Source organism: Schistocerca piceifrons, chromosome 8, assembly GCF_021461385.2.
Source record: "Schistocerca piceifrons isolate TAMUIC-IGC-003096 chromosome 8, iqSchPice1.1, whole genome shotgun sequence".
Taxonomy (NCBI): Eukaryota; Metazoa; Arthropoda; class Insecta; order Orthoptera; family Acrididae; genus Schistocerca; species Schistocerca piceifrons.
This window is the reverse complement of record NC_060145.1, coordinates 207608174-207636027: the sequence shown is the minus strand read 5'-3', so window position 1 is coordinate 207636027 and position 27854 is coordinate 207608174. Positions and strand designations below refer to the sequence as shown.

The window sequence follows — 27854 nt, the reverse complement described above, 5'->3', positions numbered from 1 at the left end:
AAGTGTTTAGCACTTCGCCAGTCGAAATACCCGGACGTGGAAGAGGAGGTCGGCTCGCTGCCGCCCTTGCGTTCCTGTTGGAAGCCATCGGGGACGGTCGCGGCCGCAGGCGGCAATCGAGGAAGCGCATGTTGCCCCAGTGCTTCAAAAATAGTTCAAATGGCTCTGAGCACTTTGGGACTAAATATCTGAGGTCACCAGTCTCCTAGGACTTAGAACTACTTAAACCTAACTAACCTAAGGACATCACACACATCCATGCCCGAGACAGGATTCGAACCTGCGACCTTAGCGGTCGCGCGGTTCCAGACTGAAACGCCTAGAACCGCCCGGCTACCAGTGCTTAAGTGTCAGCGCATGGGTCATGTTGCGGTAGCTTGCACGAACCAGTACCGTGTTAGAGGTGCGCCCAGGCACGCGACACGCGCAACTGTACTAAGCCCAGAGGCGTAGCTGCCCAGTGCGTGAATTGCGGCGGTGCTCACACTGCCAGTTCCCGCAGTTGCAGCTGCCTCCGAGGATTCTGCAGGCAGAAAGCCGCCCCACGCCCTGCGTCGGTCCCTGACGCTGGGAGGGTCGTTTCGCCTCCTCGCTCTCGTAAGGACGGCAGATCTCGTCCCACCGCCGCCACGGACGAGGCGTTGGCCGCCTTCAATGCTGCTTTCGCGGCCGAGAGGGCCGCCATGCAGGCGGAGCTCGTTGCTGTCCATCGCCAGCTGCAACAGCTGCGCGAGGAGCTGCGAGCTCTGCGGAAGTCGTCTGTCCTTACTTCCGTCTCCACTGTGAAGCGGCCGGTGGGGGTGGACGCCTCTACCACGACCTGTCGCCCGCTGTCGCACAGGGGGCTCCGTAAACATTGCTGCTCGTCCTCCCAATGGGGAGGCTGATCAGCAGGCGCAAGTCGTTCAGGCGCCCGTGGCGACGCCACCTCTTTCTGAGGCGGTATCTCTGCCCGTTCTGCGGTCTCAGCCAGGTGCGTCTTGGCAGGGAAGTTCTGTTCGGGTCAGTGTGAGCCATCTTCGCACAGCCCGCCCCAACTTCCAGGTTCTGACCTTCTTCCCGAGTCAATGTGCACAGTCCTACGTAACCAGACCTACCCAGACCTACATCAACTTAGACGAATTCCGTCTACCCAGTCCATACAATCCGTGACCCCCTCCCCCTCTCACATCTTTTAGGTCCTGCAGTCACAGCATGCCAGTGCTTATCTTGCATCCACTCGTGCCTTGTGTTGGCATGTTAGTCAGCCAGCCAGCCACCCAGCCACGGAAAAGAGTGTACTCATTGTCAAAACGCGAAAACGGAGTAATTCATCTGACTTCCAAACGAGCAAGACCATTCGCTTTCCGGCGAAATGTGGAACCATTTCCGAAACGGCCAAGTCTGTAAACTGTTCACATTCCGTCGTGGTTACGGTATTTAAAATATACCGTGCGTCGAGAACTGTTGCTAAGCAAATCCTGCACTGAGGCAACTGTGGTGCACCACGGGCCGTAGATGACAGGGGCGAAAGACAGTTGAGCATCTGATCACCCAGATGAACCAAGGGGCTACCAACAGTGTTTCCTCAGCCAGAGTTCAGCGAACATCTCTGTGTATGAGCCTCCGCATCAGGCATCTGGTTCATGCACCCATGCTGACCGCTGTTCATCGGCGATGAATGTCTGGAATTTGCACGCCAGTTCCCCAACTGGACGTCTACTCACTGGCGACGTGTGACTTCGTCAGATGAATCATGTTTTATGCTCCATTGGACATGCCGTTGGCATGTACGGCATGAACCATCCGAAAGCAAGCACCCTGCAAGAATCGTCGGAAGAGGAATGTTTTCGAGGCATTCCCTGGGTGACACAGTTATCGAAGAAGGCATACTGGATCAACACGAATCTATCCTTGGGGACCACGTCCACCTCTATAGACATTTTGATTTCCCTCGGTACGATGGCATCTACCAGCAACACAATGCAACGTGTCACACAGCTCGCAGCATACATGCTGGTTCGGAGAGCACCAGGATGAATTTACCATACTCCCCTGACCACTAGCTCGCGTGTTAAAACACAGTCGACAATCTGTGGAACCACTTTGTTTGGGCTGTTTGCGTTATCGATCCTCAACCGAGAAATCTAGAGCAGCTGGTCACGGCCCTGGTGTCGGCCTGGATCCATATTCCTGCCGGCATCTTACAGAAAGTCATTGACTCTCTCCTTGCACGTCTCGCGGCGGTGCACGCTGCAAAATGTGGTCATTCAGGCTTTTGGCGAGTGGTCACATTATGACTAGACAGTGTACATGTAACTTACAACATGCTTGCCGTAATGAATGAATTTCAAAATGTATCGAATGCCAGCTGGTCTCAAGAAAAAAAATCGCTTCAGGCAGATGCCAGGATGGTTACTCTTTCAAAGAGCGCTGCCGACTTCCTTTCCCATCCTTCCTGAATCCGATGGGACTGATGACCTCGCTTTTTGGTCCCCTCCCCCAAATCAAGCAACCTACGTAACGGTATAAGGTATATCCGTAAGCGCCCTGCATATATCATTCCACAGTTAACACAGACAGATATGGTCGAAACGTATCATGGATTTTGTATATGCCATTGACGTGCATCTTAATAAAGTGTATTCGATATCTGAATTGGACGTGGCTCAAAGCTTTATAGAAATAAACGCAAGGGCATCTCTCTTCGTGATGACAAGTGTTACAGCTGAGGTAACGGTAATTTTTTGTTTTGTTTTAGAAAAAGAAGGCATGGATACCGGTACTTTTTCAGTTTTGTATTGCACATCATTGTGTTACTGAATGTTTGTTTTAATAAATTATACTGTGGCGGCGTTGCGAAACTGCTTCGTAGCATGTCAAAGTTGCAGCGCCCGAAAAACTCGATTTGGAGCTATGGCATGCAGAAAATTTGCGATTTATCAGACTTAAGCATTTAAGGACGAAAACCTTTGTTATCACTTTGTAGGATAATCTTTTTTAACATTTGTTCACCCGTAGGGGTAACTTAAATATTAATCACACATAGTTGATAATAGTACACTTCCCCACTGTGACTGATTTAAAATACGAATAGCTTGGAGATCTATATGAGCCAGTGGAAATGAATAAGACTGTCATATACAAGTCTTTATCTGCATGAGAACACTGCTCGAAAACGAGTCACTTACAAGGATGATAACCAAGATAGATCTATGTGGACTTACCTTTGAAAAGTCACTTTCTGTCATTCGATGTACTTCGATTTGCATCCCTTGCAGCAACAGTTATTCGTCATTGCTGTTATCAACAGCAAAAACGGGTGGAATCTGGGCAAATACGTGTAATCTGAAATTTTCAACCTTAGCGCAAAGTACAAACGAGCAACATTATACGAAAGTCACGCAGCAATCCCTGTTTGTCATTGCCTACATGTACAGTACACATGTGCTGTGCTTTGCTCGCGCACGAGAATCCGTGAACATGTAAAATAAGAGAGCTATAGCTACGGCTTCTACAAAATTAGATAGCTGCACTTTGCACCGAAGATTATGAAACGTGGTAGGTCGAATGTTTGCATTTCATCTATTCACTGTGTGCATCTACCATACTTCAGCTGACAAGCACAGTGCTGTTCGTCTCAATCCTCTCATGAGATTACTAGATTTTGCTCCTGATATTAGAATTAGCACTGGCCTCAGCATAGTGCCCTGAGCATTTAAATGCTTTCTTTATAACAGATGTGTTATCCCGAATAGGAGTCCTTACCTTAATTTTTTAGACCCTATAAATTTATACGGTGTCATGTTGGGAGTCAGATCTGGAAGCTGGAGAGATCTGTAGAGATTTAATAAGAATCCCTAACCGTTCTTTCCACCAACCTGTCGTCTTCTAAAGTTGTGTCCCCCAGCGCAAAAGACAGCTCGTCGGTCGTGGATTCTTCTTCGGCGGAGGCTGCTATGATGTCACCTCGAACTTGAAGCTGGTGGGATGCCACTTGCCCAGGTTAGTCTTTGTATCTACAGAGGGAAAGATCTGTAGAACTGACAATGATGGTAGGGGACACCGCTCATTAATGTATCACGTTTGTTTATATTTCAAAATATCACTTTTTACACTATCTTCTACAACACTCGACATAGCTTTCTTAATAGTACGGTATCATTTCTGACAACTTCCGATATAGAGCACGACATGTCCGTCCAAAACAGAGATACACGCCCGGCTCTGAAGAACGCCCGAAACAGAGTGACTAGCGCAGCCGAAGTACTTCGTCTCCCAGGCGCGACAAAGAGTCCCGAAGGTGTCCAAAGCACTTCGGTTGTAATATCATTACTTTTACGTTTCTCAGAACTAGTGAAGTTTAATAAACAAACATGTTAGACCCGTAGGGTAACCATGAGATATTGTCATACTGAAAACTGGGTTAAGTACAATAAAAAGCATATAAATAATTAACAAGAGAAGTTGGACGTTTTGGCGCCTAACACCCGAATGTGCCGACCAATCAGAAGCAAGTTCAGTACAATTGGAGGACTCTCCCACTGGAATGGTACATACTGCACCATCTGCTGCTTGTACCACACTCACGCTACTTCATGTGCATCATGCTGCATCAAGGCGAGCTTCTAGCAAAATAAAATACTGGCGGCCACAGCCAGGAATACCATAACCCTCCTGGCCATTCCACGTCGATGCGTCCATACTTCAGCAGCACCTGCACTACGGCAGCACCGATGCCGGCACTGGCGCCAGTAACTAGGGTCACGCGTACCTAGTATTTCTCGATGTCTATCACTTTGCGAACTCCGCTTATTGGCTCGGTTGTGGGACCAGTTAGACGAGTCCACGGAGACTGCAAACATTTCTGACAGTACCGGCGATTTGCCGATGTAACGATGGCGGTATTACGTCACATGTCAAGGCCACGTGCCCGGTTGTCTCGGAAGCATTGTGTCGGTATCGGCGATGTGTCAGAGTAACCATAAGCGATAAGCGTGTTACGGCACGCGACAAGGTGAATGGTTCGTCTGTTTCTGGAACTCTGTGCAGCCAGCAGCACAGTCCTGTACCCTGCAAACTCTTATACATATTTGAGTTGCAATTATTCTTGTGTCAAGAGAAGTTCTTTTTCCATGTCGCTGAACAGTAGTTCAGTCACGACCTAGTAAATGACTTATGCGATGTATCATTGGGTTAATTGGGTTTTAAGGAGATATATAAAGGTTTTTCACAAGTAACGGGATGTACGAGGGCCGTTCAATAAGTAATGCAAAAAAATGTTTTTATCGGCCAATTTCGGTTGAAAAAATGCAGCATTTGTTGTAGGACATCGTGGAATATTGTCGCTTGAGACCCTGTAGTTCCATGAAGTTCCGATAGGTGGCGGCGATATACGTATCTTTCAAAATGGCGTCTGAAACGGAGGTATTTTCTCAGCAGAGAGCTGATGTGCTTTGGTGGAAAACAAGAGCATTGGAGGTACTCATAGGTCCTTGAAGAATGTCTAAAGAGACCTGGCGGTGAACAAAAGCACGATGACTCGTTGGGCGAGGCGTCTGTCATCATCGAAGAAATGTCGCGTAAACCTGTCCGATTTCCTGTGTGTACTCAAAGCCGTGCGCCCGCTAGGTGCCTCGTGGCCTAACAGAAGACCGTAAAGAACAACGAAGTACCATCTGTGCAGAATCCCTTGCATGTTACGAGGCTGATAGTGACAGTTATCACTCCGAACCAGAAACAAAACGGTAGTTCTAGGAGTGGCGGCAAACGACCTCCCCTCTGAAGAAAACTTCAAAGCCGGACCCTCAGCAAGTAAAGTTATGGCGACGGTCTTCTGGAACTCTGAAGGGGTTGTTCTATTTGATGTCCTCCTTCATGATACAAAGATCAAATCGGAAGTGTATTGTGCGACCCTCAGGAAATTGAAGAAACGATTCCAGCGTGTTCGTCGCCGCAAAAATGCAAACTAACTTCTCCGTGTCCATGACAACGCAAGGCCTCATGCAAGTCTGCGCGCCCGAGAACAGCTCACAGAACTATTGGACTATGCTTCGTTATCCACTCTTCAGCCCGGATCTCGCACTTTTCGACTTCTACCCGTTTGGAAAAGCAGTAAGAGGGCGATGGGGAGGTTGCGGATCTAGCAACACATTGGCTCCGACGTCAACCAGCAGAGTGGTACAACGCGGACACGCAGCTTTCCCAGTAAGGTGACGTAGGCCATCGCACTGAACGGAGAAAATGTTGAACAATAGGGTTTTGTAGCCAAAAGAGTGGGGAATAATATGGTGTATTGGAATCTTGAACAAAACTAAGCTAATCTCAGGAAAAAATGTGTTGCATTACTTATTGAATGCCCCTCGTATTAATTGTAGTTAAAGTTTGTGATCTCTGTTACACTGCTCTTTATTTTCAGTTAGTTACTACTTACATTTTTCGTTCTGGTAGTTCTATCGTTCCTATGTTCCTGGACCCAATTCAGTCAAGAAGACAAGTAAAATTTTAGGTACTTGGTGAATTGTAAGACAGAACTGCATATTGTTCGTAAAGCTTTTTATTTCACTACAGCATTTTTTGTCCATATTTAGAATTCGGAAGAACAATACTAGAGAATTATATGAATTGTCAAATTAATTTTTATTTGGCAGACTTCCAGGGTCATCTAGTAATACACTAATTTAAATTTGTTTGTAAAAGAAAGATAAGTTTCCATAACGCATTTGCAGTCACACGAGCTGTCATTGTATCCTTGTTGCTCCTATTTTTAATTACATTAGCACCCCTGCTTACGCAATACCTGACGTTTTTGATTTCCTGTCCCATTACTCGAGAAACATTGGCGCACGAAAATTCCGTTCTTTTCAGAATACTTTAGATATGCTTTCCTTTTTGCTTCAGTCTTATCACTGGTTTGATGTGGTCGGCCATGTACTTTTCCCCTCCACCAAACTCAAACTCCTTACTAGGAGTAGTACTTACACACAATATCTTCCATTATTTGTTTGATATATTCCAATCTCTTTCATCCACTTCAGCGTATTCCCTCAAGTACCACAGAATTTATTCCGTGATGTCCTATGATCTTTTTTTATTTATTAGTTCGGCATTTACAAGGCAAATACTAAAAGAGATTACAGCATAAAATAACACAGAGTCAGTACTACATAACACAAAATTTTACACAGTAAGACTTATTTTTAGGCCACTCGATGGCATTGTCCGGAGTTAATGTGTGCCCTCAAGTTCACCGTTAAAGCCATGCAGAGTGCACTCGGTGAGGTCGTCCATCGATTGGTTGAGTTCACGCTGGCACTGAAGGACGTTCGAGAGTTTCCGTATCGTCATAATCTTCCTACCTTCTGACTTCTCTCCGCAAGCGGTTTACGGTAGTCCATACTCTTCCCGAAAGGTTAAAGCTCTCTGCTAGTATGTTTGGATCGTCAACCAGGCTTCTATTCTTGACTTTGTGTATACTCCACAATCTTTTCCATTACTTTCCTGGATTGCAGGACAACACCTCTTCACCTATTTTCCATATGGTCAGGCCCTAGCGTTTGGAAGAGTTGGATTCGACAGTATTTTACTATATTGTCTGAACAGTAACTGATTTTCTCTGATTTCAGGTGGTCCTATTTTAGAAAGGTTCTCTGAAACTAGTATACAAACCGGACTGCGGTTTTAAGACTCGACGAAATTATAGTAAGGCAGAACTTGGGCAAAGGTGCGAGGCATAGTTAGAGCGTAGCCCTTGTGTCACTCTATCTGTACTATGAGCGAGCAGTTCAGGATACCAACGAGAAATTTGAAATGGGGATTAAAGTTTAGGGAGAAGAAATAAAAACTTCGAGGTTAGCCAATGACACTGTAATTCTGTCAGAGACAGCAAAGAACTTGGAGGAAATGTTGATGCGTGAAGAGTGGTTACAAAATGAATATCAACAAACATGAACGAAGATTAATGGAACGTAACCGAATTAAATCAGATTATACTGAGAGAATTAATTAGGAAATTGAAACACTAAAAGTAGTAGATGATGTTTGCTATTTGAGTGGCAAATAAGTGACAGCGTGAGAAGAAGAGCGAATATAAAATGTGGACTGGCAAAAGCAAGAAAGGCATTTCTACGAAGCAGAAATTTGCTAACACTGAGTGCGGCAAGTAACGGGAAGTCTTTCCTGAAGGTATTTGTGTGGAGGAATTGACAAGTGTACGATTAACGGGTGACTCCGATAACTAATGAATAAGTACTGACACAACTGGGAAGAAAAGGAATTCATAGAACTTGGGTAAAAATAAGGGTGCGACTGACAAGATATGGTGACGCATCAAGGAACTGTCAGTTTGGAGCTGGAGGGAGATGTCGGTCGTAAAAAAAGGGAAACTGAGGTTTAAATACTTCAAGAAAGTTCGAATATTCGAGGTTTCAGTAGCCACACAGAGATGAACAAGCTTGTTCCGTTAGTCTAACGTGAAAAGCTACATCAAACCAGTCTTCAGACCATAAAGATAACAACAACAACATATGGAACACAAAAATATGAAGTGCCTACTCAGTGTCTGATAACGTGTTTATGCGTGAAAAGAGAAAAATCGACTGTTTGTTCAGTTCCTGCCTTGTACCTACTTGTGCAGAAGTTATAGCTAAATTAGTAGCTATATTTGGCACATTATACTAAATAACACTTGCAAAGTGTTAGCCTGCGCTTATCAATGTGGACCTAAAAGATCACTAAAAACTTGAACCGACAGTTTTAGAAATTTCGGCTGTCGTCCTATAAACATTTTTTGGATCTACTGATGAAGCAGCTTTCACTCATCTTATAAAATTTGCCACAGAGGGAATGGAAGTCCAATATGTCATGATCTATGCATGAAACTCATCGATTACCTACGTCCTCTTGCCTTGAAACAACTTTGAATGACATAAGTTATCAAATACAATGTACAAACTCGCGTAATGTAGACGGACATTCTGAAATACTTGTACCTATTTGTGGGAAGTCTGGCTGGGTATAAAAAAATAACACACAGAGACACACTATTTAACAAGGAACTATTTATTGTATAAAACATTTCCAATTATAAATAGTAATATAGCATTATTGTTCTCACACCAGCACTAAGAAATATTTGGTGCTATGAAATCTTTAACAGATGGATACAGGATGTATCTTTATCTTAGATCGGTTGGCCAGTTGGCATCACAATAACATCGTGCACCTGCAACAAGAAGTGAGAATGGTGTTAAGGTCTTGCAAATGATTAAGTTTTATACCTTTATACGCTCAAACAACTGAAGAAAAAGGACTGCAATTTTATTAAAAAATTTGCCCTCTCTATTTTATGGAAGTGAATCGGAAGTGAATCATCGGTATTGAATAAATAGGAAGGAAAACAAATACAAGAAATAAAAATGAGATTTATTAGAGTGGCGAAGGAATGAAAAAGAATATATAATACACGAAATGAAGATATTTGTAGGCAGTTGAAAATCTGGAGTGCAATAGAATAGGAACTTTAAACCAAAAGGAAAACGAGATCCTGGCAGCCCAAGAAGGAGTTGGAACCCGTAACAGACCACAATTAGCCTAAAACTAAAAGACAGCCCTAGTTTTTACAAGACAGTCCCAATTTTTTAAAGTAACTTCCATCATATTTGTTTCATGTTTTTATCAGTGGAATCCACTCACTATACCATTTTTCTCTCCAGATGTTTTCTGATAACTGAGCATATTAACAATTGCACGACCATAGTAGCCCTTTGTCCATTGAAAATTACTCACCTTCCAGACGAGTCACTGTATAAACGATGCATAGTCACAAACAGCAATGCCCGATGACACAAGACGTGTGACCTAGAATTTTTGGAGCCTGTTACAACTAAAAATAAAAGTAAATACTTGATTGGTAGCGTCGAAGATTATTGTGGCTAAGGAACCAGCTGTCAGGTCTTTATGTTTACTAGATGGCTATGAGTACCTGCTGTGAGTCTTGACGATCTCTTTAGTGCGCCGAAATTTTCCTTCCAATGCACCTTCCTCTTTGCTACTAGAATTGTGACAACCTACGAACAGCACTGCAACGAAGAGTGGTTTCGTCGTCTGAAGCAGGTGTGGTCAAAATTCGGTTCACTAGCTGTGTCCTGGTGTGTGTGCCATGGCGCTCAGCCTTGATGCACACTTCCCCCACCAGCACATCACGCTGTCTAGGCATTAGGAGGGGGAAAACTGTGAGCACACTGTATTTTAATGGCAAAGCAGTCACACTGCAAATGACTTGGTTTTGCATTTCACGTTTCTCAAACACAAAACAAATTTTCAGTGTTATTTAATTATTTTTGGCATGCTGAATACTAAATATAGTTTTTATCTGGTACAAACTGTCGGCTTGTAGGCAGACGCAGACGATTTGCACTCAAGTTGCGATGTAAATCTGACTTATTTAGATTCATAATCGAGAAAAGGTCTCTCACACACATATGGTGATCGAAGTATTGTATCCCTTTTGCAATCTAATTACGGAGACGTGGAAACTGTACTTGAGGAAAACAAGTAGACATACTGCAGAATTTTAGCATAAACGGATTTGTCTATGAAATGGGAATTACGCTGCAGACCAGCCAGTTGCATCTACAAACACACAGGGGTGCTTTCAACTGAAAAGGCAAACGGCCTCGGAAACAGCATGAAAACAGATGTGGGATTGGCTGTGCCGTCAAAAAGTTTAGAAAAATATCCTTGCAATTCTTTCAAGGCGACAATGGATACTTCAGACCTCGAGTTTTGACCTCAGTGAGCTTAGCGATCTGGTGTGTGTGTGTGTCAGAATTTGTCCCATCTACAATGTGAGGTCTGCAATCCATTCTGGATGTTCTCATTTTCATACTTCTATCTTTGTACCCACTTTGCTGCAAGGGAAGAGAGACCCTCAAGTTAAGTTTCACAATGTTGTTTCAAAGTCTAAATTGCTCTATTATTGTTCTATAACACGAAAAACACATGTGCCTCTCTTTATGGATACTGTGGCTGTAACTTATGCGTTCAGTTATACTTGCCGACTACAGTAGTTCAAGCTTTGCACCCCACTAGGTACGGTGCACATAACCCGCAAATACACTGCTAAAATGCTATTTTCAGATCTAAAGTATCTGTATTATTTGTTATAAAGTCGCCTTAGTCTGGATAAAACTGAAACATCACTTACAAGAGTCTGATGATCAAAGTGCATGCAGCATGTATGTTGATGGGAGGTTCCGCCCGCCCAATACTGGAAGCCACATATACCACTGTGCAACACTTCTTGTAGCTAAGAGAATTTAGGACTTAATTTTGCTTTGTATCTCATCCATAGTAATATTATTAAGCCATTCCACATTCTCTATGGTGTTTGTTGTCAACTCTTCCCTACACTGTCGTCAAATAATAACCGTTAAATCTGGTTATTCTATCACATCTGAACACTGCAAATGACTTTTCTGTTGTTAGATACGCTGTGTTCAGACCACTACATTAAGATACCATGTGACCATCTTTTTTAAACAAATCAGAAACGTACGAATGTTCATAAACACATGTCATATATCCTCTAATGTAGTATATGTCTTGGATCCAGTGCTTTCTGTGAGTATTTCAAAATATGGCCACTTTCCACAGTATTCTTACTGTAAGTGCTTATATCCTGCATTCCTGAGATATGTTCAGAGTTTTCCGTATACCTTGTTTAAAATAATTTATAAGCTTTGCTTGCGCAACTACGATGGCTTGTTCTTTTTCCGACAATACTCTGAATTTTTTGACCTGTTCCATACTTACTTTTCTTTTGTACACACATAAAAAGTAACTGCACTTAAAGGGGTAATCTCTGTACTATGGAACAGTTTATGCATTTCTAATTCATTGCTTCTTTTTCTTAGGACCTGCAGAATAACATTAATTCTTGCGGTTAATCTTGATTTAGCATTATCTGTATTTGATGGAGCTCTTGGTTGGAGAAAGTTAGGTTTCTCCACATTTAATACAACACTTATTTTGTACTCGTTGGAGTCTTTTTTAACAATTACCATATAATTTAAAAGTAAATAATTAAAACTATAGGGAAACAGAACATAGTTTATAATCTTTTCTTAATCTGGACTCTCTGGAAAGTTCACTTGAACGTCAATCAACTTTCGTGTACTCTCATTATCACGATAGGCATATTGCAGGACTCTGTTAACCACAATGCTGTAAATGTTCTGTAAGCTATTTGACGGTTTACAACACAGAGAAGTGATTTGCATGGAGTACAATAGAGCACATTGTAAATACGGATTGTTGACTTTTAATACCTTTACTGGCTTTCACAGGGTCGAACACATCATCCATTCCGAAGTTATAAACTATAGCTTCCCCTCTCATCCCTCTTTGCCACATGCTTGTAGCACGAAGGGTATTGAGCTAAGAAATGTATGTATGCAAGTCAGCAAGGAAAAAGAACACGCTACTGCAGTTATGCAAGCAAGGCCTATAAATTTCATGTAGTTCAAACACAGTATACGGAAAAATCTGGATACACTTGTGAAATACAAAATATTAGCACTTACTGTAAAAATGCCATTTAAAGTGGTGGTATGTTAAAGTTTTCCTAGCAAACATAGGATTCAAGGACGTTTACTATATTAGAGGAAATACAACAAATTTGATAATAAACCTACATCCTACTCTGAATTTGAAATATAGATTTATTATCAGATATGTTTTATTTCCTCTAATATAGTAAACGTACTTGAATCGTATGTTTGCTAGGAAAACTTAAACATAACACTAGACGGCCCTGCCCCAGGAGATCCCGGGCCTTATCTCAATGACGAACCGCCTCAGGAGATACTGGCAGCGTACCAGGCGCCCGTTCTATAAACTGCACGTCAACAGACTCCACAGTATAATACGGAAAAAAGTACAGACATTTCGAAACGAACAATGGGGACAGGAACTCGCAGGGCTCACATGTCCTGACGTGTGGAGGCTAGCCAGACACTTCACCAGGGAGAAACATTACATTCCCACTATACAAGAACGAGACAGCCCAGCTTGCTTCGCGACGGAGAAGGCAGAGCTTATGACCACAACACTTGCAGCGTCTTTCATGCCGAACTTGGCTACTTCAGATCGAGTATTCACACTTGAAACGGACGAGGTTACACGACTTGTAGCCCAGCCCATGCGCGACGAGATTAGATGCACTATTACAAAAGAAATTACATGGGTTATCAAAAATTAGAATGCCAGGAAAGCCCCTGGGCCCGATGGCATTCAAAACCATATCCTCGGGAGTTCACGGATAGAGCTGTAGAATACCTTGCACACATAACGACTCAAACGGCTCTAAATACTATGGGACTTAAGATCTGAGGTCATCAGTCCCCTAGCCTTAGAACTGCTTATATCCAATTAACCTAAGGACAGCACACACATCCATGCCCGAGGCAAGATTCAAACCTGCGACCGTAGCAGCAGCGCGGTTCCGGACTGAAGCACCTAGAACCGCTCGGCCACAGCGGCCGGCCACACATAACGAATGCCATCCTAAAACACCAACACTTCCCTGACTATTGAAAGGCTGTCAAGGTCCTGATGTTCAGGAAGCCAGGGAAAGACCACTCCCTCCAACAAAATTACCGACCCATCAGTCTGCCGTGCTCGCTCAGCAAGATTGTTGAGAAGGTAATATTAAAACGCATCACTAGGCACTGCGTCGCCAATGACACCCTAAGACCGGAGCAGTTCGTCTTTAGGAATCACCACTCAACAACACAACTCCTCCGCGTAGTCGAACATAATAACACTCGGCTACAACATGAATAAAGCCACAGGGGCCGTGTTCCTGGACATCGAAAAATATTTCGGCCGTCTTTGGCACAACGGCCTTACACACAAACTAAGCGAAGCTGGTCTTCCCGACGGTCTTGCACGTCTCATACAACTCATATCTCACGAACATATGTTTCAACACTGACGTGCATGGCAAGCAATCGACACAACGCGGTATCCAAGATGGAGTTCCCCAGGAAAGCATCCTAGAGCCCATCTTCTTCAACTTGTTCATTAACGACTTCCCAGTAACACAAAACACGACGTTAGCCATCTACGCGGATGACACAGTCATCCATGCGCAAGATTGGAAACAGTCGAACATTAATTCACGAATACAGACGACGCTCAGAACTACCGATCCTTGGTTGAAACGATGGTGCATTTAAGTAAACGTTGACAAGTGCGAAGCAGTTCTGTTCACACGTAGACCGAAACTACTGCGCAAACATGAACACTGTAGACAGATAACCCTACATACACGCTCAATACGTTTCCGAGAGAAAGTCAGATATCTGTGTCTGGCTGGACCGGAAACTTACATTGGGGGACCACATGGAATACGTTGCCAACAGAGTGCACGCGAGGCTCAAACAAATCTACCCAATGCTCAACACGGAAAGTACAGTGAATAGGAGGGTGTCGAGGTCCATATACATGACACTGATTAGACCTCTGATGACGTACGCAGCTCGCGTCTGGGGATATGCAGCTCCTACATGCCTGTGCCGCCTGCAGATCACACAGAACAAAGTGCTACGCATCCTTAGCAACGCTCCACGCTACACATGCACCGTGGGTCTTCACAACGAATGGCAAGCTAACATATACCAACAAGCGAGAAACGTCGGCAAGCCCCTGCATATCAGCAACGTTGACTAGATAAGTCTAAAGCAGGGAAACCGACGAGCTCGCCCACTAACGCACAGACAGATCGCCAACATCACACTAAACTGTTCATCTGACGTTTGACATATCGGACACAAAACGATGATGAAACTGTTACAGGTTTGCTGATGCTGGCCGAGAGATCAACACCGGCACCCAGCGGCAGCCGCCGAGTAGCAGCACCGCACAACGGCAAAGGCATGGACATGCATGATACCCTCAACTAACAAAGCATACCCTTGCATGACCTGTCGCAGGCAACAAGACATCCGCTACTGCTCGTTTTATTCCCTTGGATCTTGCCTTAGCACTTTTTTCCCTCTGCCCTTCAAGCCGCTAGACTTTCGACCCAATCGATCTCCCGATTAGCGTGTATTAATGGTTAACCTTAACCAGACGTACGAAAACATCGCAATACCCACATCGTGCGACACCTCACTTTAGAGAAAAATAACTCTTTTGCAGAGATGACAGTAGACCTTTTGAGTTGGCCATCATGCCCGTGTGGGCGTGGAGGGGCTCCACCTCTTTTTTTAAAAAAAATCTCGATATTTTTTATCTAGCAACAAAGCTGAAAACTAATGGAATAACTTAATTTAATGACCACTCTTTTATTTAAGTGGTAAATTTAGTGTTCTATACACAGATTCCGCTGGTATATAGCGAAGAATTGGCAACGTACAACCAAGAGCGCGTGGAATATCTTACTAATATTCATATACAGGAAATAAAAAGCAAAATTAATATTCCTGAATACTTTTGACTAGAAGAAGTGTTGTACACAGGACGTACACCAGCTTTTCATGGGCTCCAGTAGTGAGGAGGGAGGCTTTGATCACCGCATAATCTGTTCTCTGATCACTGGACTCTTGCATGTAGCGTATCAGTTGTAACCAAACTAAGGTGAGTTTGTGACAAACAATACAATTTAGATGCGAAAATATTGTGACACCTAACCTGACGCTCACTTGTGCCTTGCATCAAGTGTGCAGAAAGATCGAACAAAAGTTGTTGCATAGTGTACCTTAACCTGTAAGCTGGATCAATAAGAACAAATCATGACGTATTTTGACAAATACATACTTTTTTAAAGTGCTATCTTACTTTGCTGCAAAGATCAAATGACAGACGTTGTCAAGCGTATACCTTAACCTGTAACGTACACCAGTAGAATCAATGAAGTGAGCCAAATGGACTAAATACTATTAAATGAGGGCGTGCTGAGAAGTAATACCTCCTAATTTTTTGTGTGAAAACTCTTAAAGATTTTTAAATAAAGCCAGAGTTATTAACATCCAGCTTCTTTATTCTTCATGTGTATGTATTTTCAGCCCCCTGCCGCTAGAGGGCTCCGAGATGTAGCGTGCAACATGGCGCTGTGTAACGTAACTACATTGGCGCGTGAGAAACAGCGTACTACAATCGAGTTTCGAATTCGAAGAGCTCGTGCACACATGGAGCAATGGAGCACCCCCTTCTTCATCATGACAACGCCAGACCACACACGAGTGCTGTGACATCTGCAGCAATACAAAGCCTTCGTTTCACTGTCATCAATCATCCTCCATAAGGTCCTGACTTGGTCTCATCCTATTTTTATCTGTTTCCAAAACTTAAAGAACTCCTTCGAGGGCTTAACTTTTATAGCGATTAAACGCTGCGAGCAGAGGTGAGATTGTGGCTCTGTCAACGAAGTCTAACATTCTACAGTGATGGTACCAACAAACTGGTCTCTCGTTTGCAGAAATGTGTGCATCGCCATGGTGACTCTTTTGAGAAATAAATACGTAGACATGACGCACAAAGGTGTAGAATATTAATAATGTTTGCTTTATTTGAAAAGTCTTAACAGCTCTCACATAAAAGATTCAGAGGAGTTACATCAGCATGCCCTCATAGAACAATAATACTGCTCCGTTTTTAATGGGTGGGACAATATTGGACTGTAGTTGGGAGAGCAAAACATGTGTCTATATGTGTTCTCTAAGGAGCTCTCTGACTGGCCTGTTTCCAAGAAAATAAGTGCGGCTTAAGAAGAAGTTGGAAAATACGATTGTGAGGGCAAAATATGGGTGTGTTTTAGTGTAGAATCACTGACTGTCGTCCTTGTAAGAAAGAGTCGTGGCTTACGAAGGAGCCAACCAACTCACCCCTCCATTTGCACAACTGGGGCATGTGCCTTTGTAAGTACATATACCGTGGACCAGAAGCTCCATAACTATACTTCTGAAACGAGGGAGGGGGAGGAGAGCGCAATGACCAAGTTTGTTCTGTGATCCATTCACTCTAGCTTCGTTGGTATTTCTGTCTTCTATTCCCTTATCTATTGTATTATTGCTGCCTCTCCACATTATTAGAGTCTTATTGATCTTAACACAATTTATTAATTTCTCCATTTCCTAAAACTTCCCCTCTGTTTCGTCATCATCAGCTGGTAGCGTGAACATGCAAACTTGGACAATAGAGGTGTGCATTACCTTTCTTTCGAACTTCAGAAGAGTAGTGGTGTCACCTAGTCGAAATGTCCTACTCTGTCATCTAACACTATTACACCAGCCGTTGATGTTGTCGTACAATGCTCTAATCCAAATTCTGTATTCTCCAGTCATTTGACTTCATTAATTCCTACTGTGTCTTAATTTCAGTTTGGCAATAAAACTTCACGTTTTGCAGGCTCTGAAAAATATTCAGATTTCATAATTGTACTCATAGATTCATAAATTACACTCACAGATTCATACAACGTTACCAAACTGTCGTTCTTTTAGTTACGCCCCGCAAAAACTGAATGGGGGAAAACGGTACCTTTCTAAATTTTTACAAAGTTAGAGATTACCACGATACAGCTTCTAGGAAAGCATACTCCTTTTCGCTGCACAGTGTGTGTATGATGTGTGGTTCCAACATCAATGGTGGTTTTCCTATTACCAACTTTCTCTGGCTGCCATTGAGAGGGAACGTCTATCAACTCAGTTAATCGAAGTGTCGTCGCGTGAGCAGACGGTGAAGCGGTGTGACGATGGTGAGTCGGGAAACGCGCCAGTGTTCTACTAGTCTACTACCACAAACTTTTTTTTTTTAGTCTTCTGACTGGATCTGGATCGATGCCCCCTGTGACGAATTTCTTTCCTGTGCCAACCTCTTCTTGACTAGCCCTTGCAACATACGTCCTCAATTATTTCAATTATTTGTTGAATGATGTATCCCAGTCATCCTCTACAGGTTTCACTCTCTACGACTCCCTCTAGTACCATGGAAGTTATTCCCTGATGTCTTAACAGATGTCCTATTATCCTGTCCCTTCCTCTTGTCGGTGTTTTCCATATATTCCTTTCCTCTCCAATTCTGTAGAGAACCTCATTTCTTACCTTACCAGTCTACCTAATTTTCAACATTCTTCCGTAGTACCACATTTCAAATGCTACGATTCTCTTCTGTTCTCGATTTCCTACAGTCCGTCTTTAGCTACTACAGAATTCTGTGCTCCAAATGTACATTTTCAGAAATTTCTTCCTCAAATTAAGTCCTATGTTTGACACTGGTAGACTTCTCTTGGCCAGGAATGTCCTCTTTGCCAGTGCCAGTCTGCTTTTTATATCCTCCTTGTTCCGCTCATCATGGGTTATCTTGCTGCCTAAGTAGTAGATTTAATTAATTTTGTTTACTTCGTGATCACCAATCCTGATGTTAAGTTTCTCGCTGTTCTCGTTTCTGCAACTTCTCATTACTCTCGTCTTTCTTCGATTTGCTCTCAAATGGTTCAAATGGCTCTGAGCACTATGGGACTTAACAGCTATGGTCATCAGCCCCCTAGAACTTAGAAGTACATAAACCTAACTAACCTAAGGACATCACACAACACCCAGTCATCACGAGGCACAGAAAATCCCTGACCCCGCCGGGAATCGAACCCGGGAACCCGGGCGGATTTGCTCTCAATCCATATTCTGTACTCATTAGCATGTTCATTACATCCAGCAGATACTGTAATTCTTCACACACCTTCAACTAGGAACACTATTGCTTGGTTTATAGCTAAGTGTTTTGCATGCTTGAGCGGGGAAAGTCAGTCCCTTAGGCCAACGGAATAAACTCCACAGTTCCCTCAGTGACAGTCACATATGTGCCGCCTACGTATTTGATGATCCCTGTCTGTAGTTGATATCAGTTAATATTACATTACGACAGCGTCTGGTAAACAACCTTGAAAGTTGCTGAATGTTTTTAGTTTCCTGGAGTTTGCTACCGGTTCAATCTGTTGCGTAACACAGGGCGAAGGAAAGTGACAGATCTACCAGTAAGCACGTGATGCGGAACACCTGGTGCCGCTATAAGAAAGTACTCCCGTAGGAGAAGTTAGGGTATAGTCGGGCATGGTGGTAAAACTAGGAACCCACGTACTTGATAACATTCTTTTTTTGACCTTAGAACATGAAGACAGCCAGCAATTTCATTACCGCCATGAGGCTTGGTAGCGTCAGACGCATTGTTGTTGAGCAAAATAATTTGTTAGATTTTTGTGGTTGTTTACCTTATTTTGTGATGTTTTGTACTCAGAAATGGACTTATACCATCGTATTACAAGTAATATAATGAGTAATACTTTTTAACAGGCTTTATGAACGCATGCCATGTTAAACGATTCTTCACCTTCTTTCTTATGCAGAAGGAATTTTGCAGATAAGGTAGAGCTGGGGTACAACGGGTAGTAGCAATGGTGTAAAACTGGAACTTCCTGATACATTACCCCTTGACTTCGTTACATACAGCTCATATTTGTAATATATGAAGTACATGCTTTTAACGGCGTGTTAGTTGTGTGCACACGTCTTAATAACGACAATTTAATAATTATACCCGACAGTTTAATAATTATATCTCGAGTTAACATGATTTTGCGCCAGTTTGGAGATTAATTTTGTCACTAATAATTTGATTAACTACCCATTACTGAAGAGGTATATTTTCATTTGAGCTGGGGCCATTAAGCGCTTTATACGGTCAGGAACTTGAGACATGGCTTATTAGCCACATGGGAACGTTGGTAACCCAGTATCAAATAGCTCAGTTGTTCGGACTTGCGTATAGTAGAACAGCAACAATGCAAAACGACCTATTTGGATTTAAAGAGACGGGTATTTTCCTGCTTAATGCAAATGCATTTGGCAAGGAGGAATATGCACCATCAGATACAACAGAATGAATAATGGTAGATTCGCAGAATACGATAGAGTCAGTTACTGCTTCTTCTCCACATTCTGGTCCGTCGACTGATGTACAAACACAGTCCTAATTCAGTGTTTCACCGCAGAGTGTAAGGCCAGTTCCTCATTACGACGGACCATGACCAACCGGGTGAAGAGGAAAATGCGCCGTGGTCACAGCCTCCCAGCAAAACTGAACTCAGTGCAAGCAAAGCCTCTTCCCGCCGGGTTAAAAGAAATTCTGGACTCCGGGTCTATACCGTAAAAAAGGGTCAGAAGAGTAAGGCAAGCAGCTGTTCTGAAGATGGGAATGAAACACCTTGTCTTCTTAGCAAAGAGACCTTCTCGTCAACAAGAAAATCAGATGTTGGGTAAAATGTTTATAAAGTGTGGCCATGAGGCTCGCACAAGTTGGATCGAAGATGACTTGTGTAAGTATCGGTGGTCTCATGCCTCAGACAGAAAATGGAACATCGCCTGTTTGCGCTCCTCAGAGTACCTGTGTATGTTTAACCGTATATTGCACAGCGCTGAGTTATGTTAGATGTAATATAGACCATCAAAATAAGTCCTCGTAATTCAAATTTGTTGTTCATGCCTTGTTTATCTATCACTGAAATAAATTTGAAGCCCCAACAATAAAAACAGTCATTGTTATCTACCTTTCTCCTAAGCTACCCGATCATACCTCAGCTTTTCCTACAACGCCTCCTATCTGCGCGTCATAAATCCATGGTAATCTTTATGGAAATTCACAGAAGTGCCTGGATTTGTGCTCCTGGATTCCTTAACACTAGATAGTTATCCTATAAACATCTCACCACCCGAGATTATTAGGAAAAGATGGACGAAATCTGAAATTATTTTAGTAAAGATCTGTTGATGACCATGTGTTATTCATCCTGTTCTGTGATAGACACTGCACTAATTTATTAATTGATCGGAAGATGACTGATTGTTCAGCTAAAACCAGTCACCAATAATTGTTAAAATATTGCCATCTGAACTGTTAAAGTATTTTATGTAAGAAATTCTTAACATTAGGCAAAGTTATCAATCTACACGTAGTATGAATACAAATTTTCAGCTTACTGATTCTATATTGCATGTAACGCACCTGAACGCGAGGATGCTGGGACAACATGTAAACAACGGCTTCCGCTATGTCTCCTGATTCCAGGGCTGGCATATCCTTGAATTTGTCAGCCAAATCTTTTGGAATAACAGCCATTGCGTTTGACACACCTTCAGTTTGAACTAATCCTGGAGAAACTTCCTGTAAGAAGACGTGTTCCACAAAAAGTAAGTACAGTCACAGAATTCAAATTCTGAAAATTTGAATTTCCTCTCTCTCTGTCTCTCTTTCACACACACACACACACACACACACACACACACACAGAGAGAGAGAGAGAGAGAGAGAGAGAGAGAGAGAGGGAGGGGGAGGGAGAGAGAGAGAGAGAGAGAGAGAGAGAGAAAGCCACGCACACACGCGCTACACACACACACACACACACACACACACACACACACACACATATGCCCAATCTTATATACAGAACACAGATAAACCAATCAATATATTGTCTCACTACGCCACTGTTAGTGGGTATAATTTCAGGGTGCGAAAAAAAATTTAATTTATGAGTAATTTAGTATTCAATCGTGTTTTGGGAACTACTCTCTGTGAACTATTCGAAGATGTTTTTGATTTACATTCACTTTTTCTGTCAGGTTTTTTATGGTAGCCATCACATACCTGACAGGGAGGCGCTGATTTCAACAGCATGCCCCTTCCGCCATTTCTCAAATCCAATCAGTCACAGAGAGTAACATGGATAGCACACATGGGACACATAGGGCACGTGGTTCTGAACGCGGATATGGATTTGTCTGGTTTTTGTAACCAGTGCTACGGGACTCTGTATGTCCATCTTTTCAGAGAGGGTTGGAGGACTCGGCTTTTCAGTACAGAATGTCAAATCAAACACCTTTCAGCTGGATAATTTCCGAACTGTTATTTTATTGGGCTATCAATATAGGTGATTTACTAGCTATCTTCAGGCCCCTTGTTCGCCTACTTAGCTAGGTGGTAACGGGCTCGCCTCCCATGCAAACGGCCCCGGGTTCGAGTCCCGGCCGGGTTGGAGATTTTCTCCGCTCGTGGACTGCATGTTGTGTTATCATTTCAGCCTCATCATCAGCGCGCAAATTATACTTGCCCTCGGCGGCCGAACTTCCTCGAATAGGGCCTCCCTTCCAACGACGCCATTTCCATTTTTTTTCAGGCCCCTTGCCGACGTGTTGGGAGATACCAACCTCGATTACGGCCAGAATAGGGGCCAGCATTCAAAGACTCGTATCTATAGACTTCCGCTTGATATAGCGATGATTTCAGTCATCATCTGCTGACTCATGATGTTTGAAGTGGTCGCTGTATCAAGCAGAAATCTACAGTGCCGATCTTTGAAAAAAATGTTCAAATGTGTGTGAAATCTTATGGGACTTAACTGCTGAGGTCATCAGTCCCTAAGCTTACTCACTACTTAACCTAAATTATCCTAAGGATAATTATCCTAAGGATGCCCGAGGGAGGACTCTAACCTCCGCCGAGCCCAGCCGCACAGTCCATGACTGCAGCGCCTTAGACTGCTTTTTCTTCCCTTTTTTTTGCATTTTGTTCGTTATTGATCGTTGTGTTTGGACGTTGCGGACGTCGCAAGACATCCTGATCAAGTTCGGTGGCTGATCCTTCCACTCAGTTTTTTATTACAGAGGCCAACCGGCTCTCTGACCGAACACTCTGAGCTACCGTGCCGGCTACTGCTCGGCTAATCCCGCGCGGCGCCGATCTTTGAATGCTGGCCCCTGTTTTGACCGGAACCGAGGTTGGAATCTTCTTATACGTCGGTAAGAGGCCTTAAGATAGCTAGTTAATCACCGAAATTGATAGCCCAATAAAATAACAGTTTGAAAATTAGATGGCTGAAAGGTACTTGATTTGATATTCAGTGCTACGACGGCCAAGTTTACTGCGACGACAGCGCCGTAACTTCAGACTCGCCTGTGTTGTGCTCATGGACTGTGCTGCAACTTACGTGGAAGGAGGTGTACGACTCTTCTAGTGACGTCAGAGCCTGAGTTCTGTTGACAGGCACAAGCGGTATAGCAATTACAGTTCACGGTGCGACTTCCAGTATGAAACTATGCTGCAGACGTTTAAACCGTCATACACGGTGCACTTCACGTATATTACATTACACCGTAAAAGAACTGAAAAGGGGAAATAAAAACTCTTCGGAAATATTGCTTTAAATGAAAATTACCTTCAAGGCGATTTCTCGCTTTGTTTTCGATCTTTGCAGCCTTAGATCTTGATCTAATGTAAAAAAAAAAATACAGCTTTTGATTCTCGTTGTACAGAAGAACATACATTCACGAGGGAAAACTATTAAGGAAAAGACTAATCAGTAAAGAAGAATCTGATTTTATTTGGAAAATTTTAGTAATTTCCGTCCGCTATTGTTTACATGTCGGTTGATCCTTATTATATTACTGTATATGAAAAATTTCGCAAAATGTGACATTTTTTAAAGCGATTTCGTTCACATCTTTGCCACAAGCACGTATCTCAGAAAAGCGAGTACAGTCATTCCAAAAGCTATTTCAACATTTCTCCGTGACTTGGCTATGCTTAGGAACAAATTTTCAATGTCATCAAATAGTAGTGTTTGAAACAGATGTTACCTGTCAACAACACAGATGGAACAAATATGAATTAACGCTGCTGTTTACCCCACTTGCATTGAATTCATCACCACTGGCTACAAGTACTTTACATGTATAGCAGCCGTTTTTGAGTTTTAAAAAATAATGTAGAACAACACACTTAAGTCATTCTTAAATGAATCTGTTTTATTTCCGTTTTCCGTGTTCGTCTTGTAATTTACCTTACAACTTGGTACATAACAGGTACGCCCCATTCCATTTACCTAGATCAAGTAACAAACAGATTTATGGTCTCCGAAAGCAGGAAAAAACCAGCTGCACACAGTTAAACAAAGATTACTTATATTAAGAAAAAGTAACGGATTGTTTGTACCATACACAAATCTAAAAGAGATATATAACTCTGACAATGCTCAGACGCACTCTATGGTTCTTGCACAAACGTTTAATACTGACAGAGTATGAAGTGCTCAACCGTATTCTTTCGGACATGTCTGAAAGAGCAGACAACATAAATGTAATTAAGGCGAGGCTGGCCAATGTTACCTTCAGGTGCAGATGCACACCACCCTCGAACTCTTGCAGGAATCGGTGAAACGCAGTGGTTAATGAGTATAATGGGGAAGGACACTACGTCAGTAGTGTCTGGATAAGTTGAGAATTTTGGCCTGGCGGGAGGCGTGTAGGGTAGTCCATGCAGTTGCGAAGATCACTGTGTCCGGATGGCTTAGTGATAGCCGGCACGGTAGCTCAGCGTGTTCGGTCAGAGAGCCGGTTGGCCTCTAATAAAAAACTGAGTGGAACGATCACCCACCGAACTTGAACAGGATGTCTTGCGACGTCCGCAACGACCAAACACAACGATCAATGACGAACAAATAAAAAAGTGGTCAGAGCATCTGCCTAGTGAGCAGAAGACCCGGGTTCACATCCCAGTCCGACACAAATTTTCAACTTCCGCATTGATGTAAATCAATGCCTACTAGCAACTAAATGTCATTAATTGTTTTGTGTCCGTATCCTTCGGGGTTAGCCGGCCGAAGTGGCCGAGCGGTTCTAGGCGCTACAGTCTGGAACCGCGCGACCGCTACGGTCGCAGGTTCGAATCCTCCCTCGGGCATGGATGTGTGTGTTGTCCTTAGGTTAGTTAGGCTTAAGTAGCTCTAAGTTTTAGGGGACTGATGACCACAGCAGTTAAGTCCCAAAGTGCTCAGAGCCATTGTGCACCTACGGGGCTAGGCTTCGGCCATAGCTTACAGGATTCCACATAGGTCTTACTGGGGCGAGGCACCGACTTCGGGAAGTCACGAGTGTAGCTGCCAGTTGTCACTGGCTCTGTATCTCATAGGATACGACTGTGACAAAAGTTATGACAGCCATAATTGCAATACGCCCTGTGAACAACTGCTACGGCCTTGGCTACCTCCGCATTCAGAACTGTCTGTGTTGCGACAGTTCTGCCACACTTTCTTCACAGATATTTACGACGGGTTTTCTTCTGATAATAAATACAGTATTACATGTGTAAAATCATTTTTACACAACTCTATTTTTACGAATAAAAACTGGACTACACTCACGTGGATATTTATTTTGAAAAAAAAATGTCAAAAACGTTAACTCACGTATACGTAAAGACATTAACAACGGCGTGAATTATGTGATCACTATGTCAGTTCTGCGTAAAACTATCATATGCAAGCCAGCAACTCTACAACATGTTTGAAACAAGGATGGCACTTGGTGTTCTGAAAGTGTGGGAAGACGTATGTGAAACCAACTGATGAGAAGGTGTCAATGTCTCAGTAGCTGCCTGATCTGCAGATAAAGCAATTGGTATACTGGAGACACGTAACATGTGGAATTGGAAAAGCTATCAGATATAGTCACTTTGTGGATGGTGGCAATAGTTACTCATCACTGGAGCAATTGAATTGGAAACCTCATCGACTATAGTGTACGGAGATGAGATGTATGCGAGGTGATGTGGGACGAATCATAGAAGAAAGCAGTAGACTCCCTACAATGTGCCGAGTGGACTGCAAGTCAACAGAGGGCCAGTCTCATCACGGATGATTCAACAAGCGAGGTGACACTCGGGAGCATTTCATATTCTGGAGCATGTCAGTTTAAAAACCTAGTTGGCGACACAGATTTAGGTTTCTGTGGATTCACTACATCACAATTAGGCAAATAATGGAATGGCTCCTTCCTCATTCTTTCCCAATTCAAGACAGAACTCTGTTCCAATTGTTGTCCGATTTAAGAACGACGGCGGTTCACGCTGTTCGTGGCATGGACAAGGATTGTCGTGTCGCCTGTTCCAAGCGACATTTTCGGAACGCCCATCCACGTGCTTTGCTCTTGAAGAAAGTGTATATGCTGCAAATTATGTCTCTCGCTTGCGTATGTACAATTTGTCGCTTACCACCATCATCAGCGATGACAACTTGCAACAAATGGAATAAAAATTCACTAAATAACGCCACGATCACTTTAATGCTCGCATTGGATACGATATTCAGAGAAGGGGGCTCAGAACTCCACTGAACGCTCATTGTCTGTCGGAGAATGCGTGACGTAGGTGCACGAACAATCCTAAACTCGTACCGCCATATTCTTGACTCCAACTGTAATCTCATCGTACACAGTGAATTCTGCCCTAATCTGCCTCGTTCTTCAGGACTGAGTCATAGATTTGGTTGCAAAGTAGCCTGACTCGAACTTTAATCGAAGTGTAATGTCTGATCATTCGTCAGAAATGGGTGAAATTAATACCGTCAAACGAAACATTGATTCCCAGTGCAATGGTGAATTTTCATTCCACGTACACATTTACTCAGCTTCATGATGGAATTTCAATGTGTTACTCTGCTGACAAGAATTCCTTAGCACTTTTCGAAGTACTCGTGTTTGTTTAACATGTAACAGTCTAATTCAACAGGGGAACAATGCTCGAACACACAGAGCAAAGAATGTTGCTGTCGTTGCTGTTGCTGTTATTATTATTATTATTATTATTATTGTTGTTGTTGTTGTTGCGGCCTTCTGCCTGTAGACTGGTTTGTTGTAGTTCTTCATGACAAGTGTGTCCTGTGAAAGATTTTACTCTTATTGAGACACTAGCCGGCCGCGGTGGCTTCACTCCGGAACCGCGAGACTGCTACGATCGCAGGTTCGAATCCTGCCTCGGGCATGGATGCGTGTGATGTCCTTAGATTAGTTAGGTTTAAGTAGTTCTAAGTTCTAGGGGACTGATGACCTCAGATGTTAAGTCCCATAGTGCTCAGAGCCATTTGATTTTTTTTTAATTGAGACACTGTACTGCATTGTCACGTCAGCATGGTTACCAACGGATTTGCATGGTTAATTTTAAGAGGCGGGGCAATGTCCTTCCTGTCACCACACCATTACCCATCAAAGGGAATACTTGTACTCTGTCTGTGGGCTGTTTTACTCATGTGAAAGTGCGTAAAAGTTTTCTGAATCTGTCCCGTGAAAGATTAGCCTTTTTACTGAGCCGTTGCCCAATACCGCCGCAAGGCCGGCATGGCTATGAACGGGTTCAGCACGGTTAATTTTAATAGGTGGTCCAATGCCCTTCCTGCCCCAACACCATTACGCATCAGAGGGAATACATTTACTCCAATTGTCGGCGGGCTGTATTACTCTTGTGAAAGAGAACAAATGTTTTCTAAATCTGTCCTGAGGAAGATTATACTTTTTATTGATACTTCGTCCCACATCGCCACAAAGTCAGCATGATTATGAACAGATGTGGCATGGTTAATTTTAATGGGTGACTGAATTCCCCTCCTGACACCATCCCATGGGTGACTGAATTCTCTTCGTGACACCATCCCATTACCAATCGAGGTAAAACATGTACTCCAAATGTTCGTGGATTGTGTTACCCGTGTGAGAGTGAGCAAAAGTTTTCTAACTCTGTTCTGTGAAAGATTATCCTGTTTACTCACATCAGCCCAAGGTCTGCATGGTTATAAACGGATTTGGCATGGTTGAATTTAAGGAGTGGCTGGATACCCTTCCTGTCAACATACCATTACCCATGGAGGGAATGTATGTACTCCAATTGTCTGTGGGCTATGATACTCATATCGAAGTGAGCAAAAGTTTTCTAACTCCGTCATGTGAAAGGTTATTCCTTTTACTGAGCCCCTGTCCTAGGTCGGCGTGATTATG

General features: G+C 43.1%; 1 protein-coding gene across 1 annotated transcript in view; it reads right to left on the bottom strand.

Annotated features, from left to right (window-relative positions):
* Positions 1 to 9127: 9127 nt before the first annotated feature.
* The window catches only part of LOC124712212 (farnesol dehydrogenase-like), an 88163-nt gene continuing 69436 nt past the window's right edge, over positions 9128 to 27854 (bottom strand). Inside the window, exons 6-7 of the mRNA XM_047242507.1 lie at positions 21040 to 21198; positions 9128 to 9202 (exon numbers count right to left, since the gene is read on the bottom strand). Of these exons, the coding sequence (XP_047098463.1) occupies positions 9161 to 9202; positions 21040 to 21198 (201 nt within the window). The 3' untranslated portion in view covers positions 9128 to 9160. The remainder of the gene's footprint in view (positions 9203 to 21039; positions 21199 to 27854) is intronic.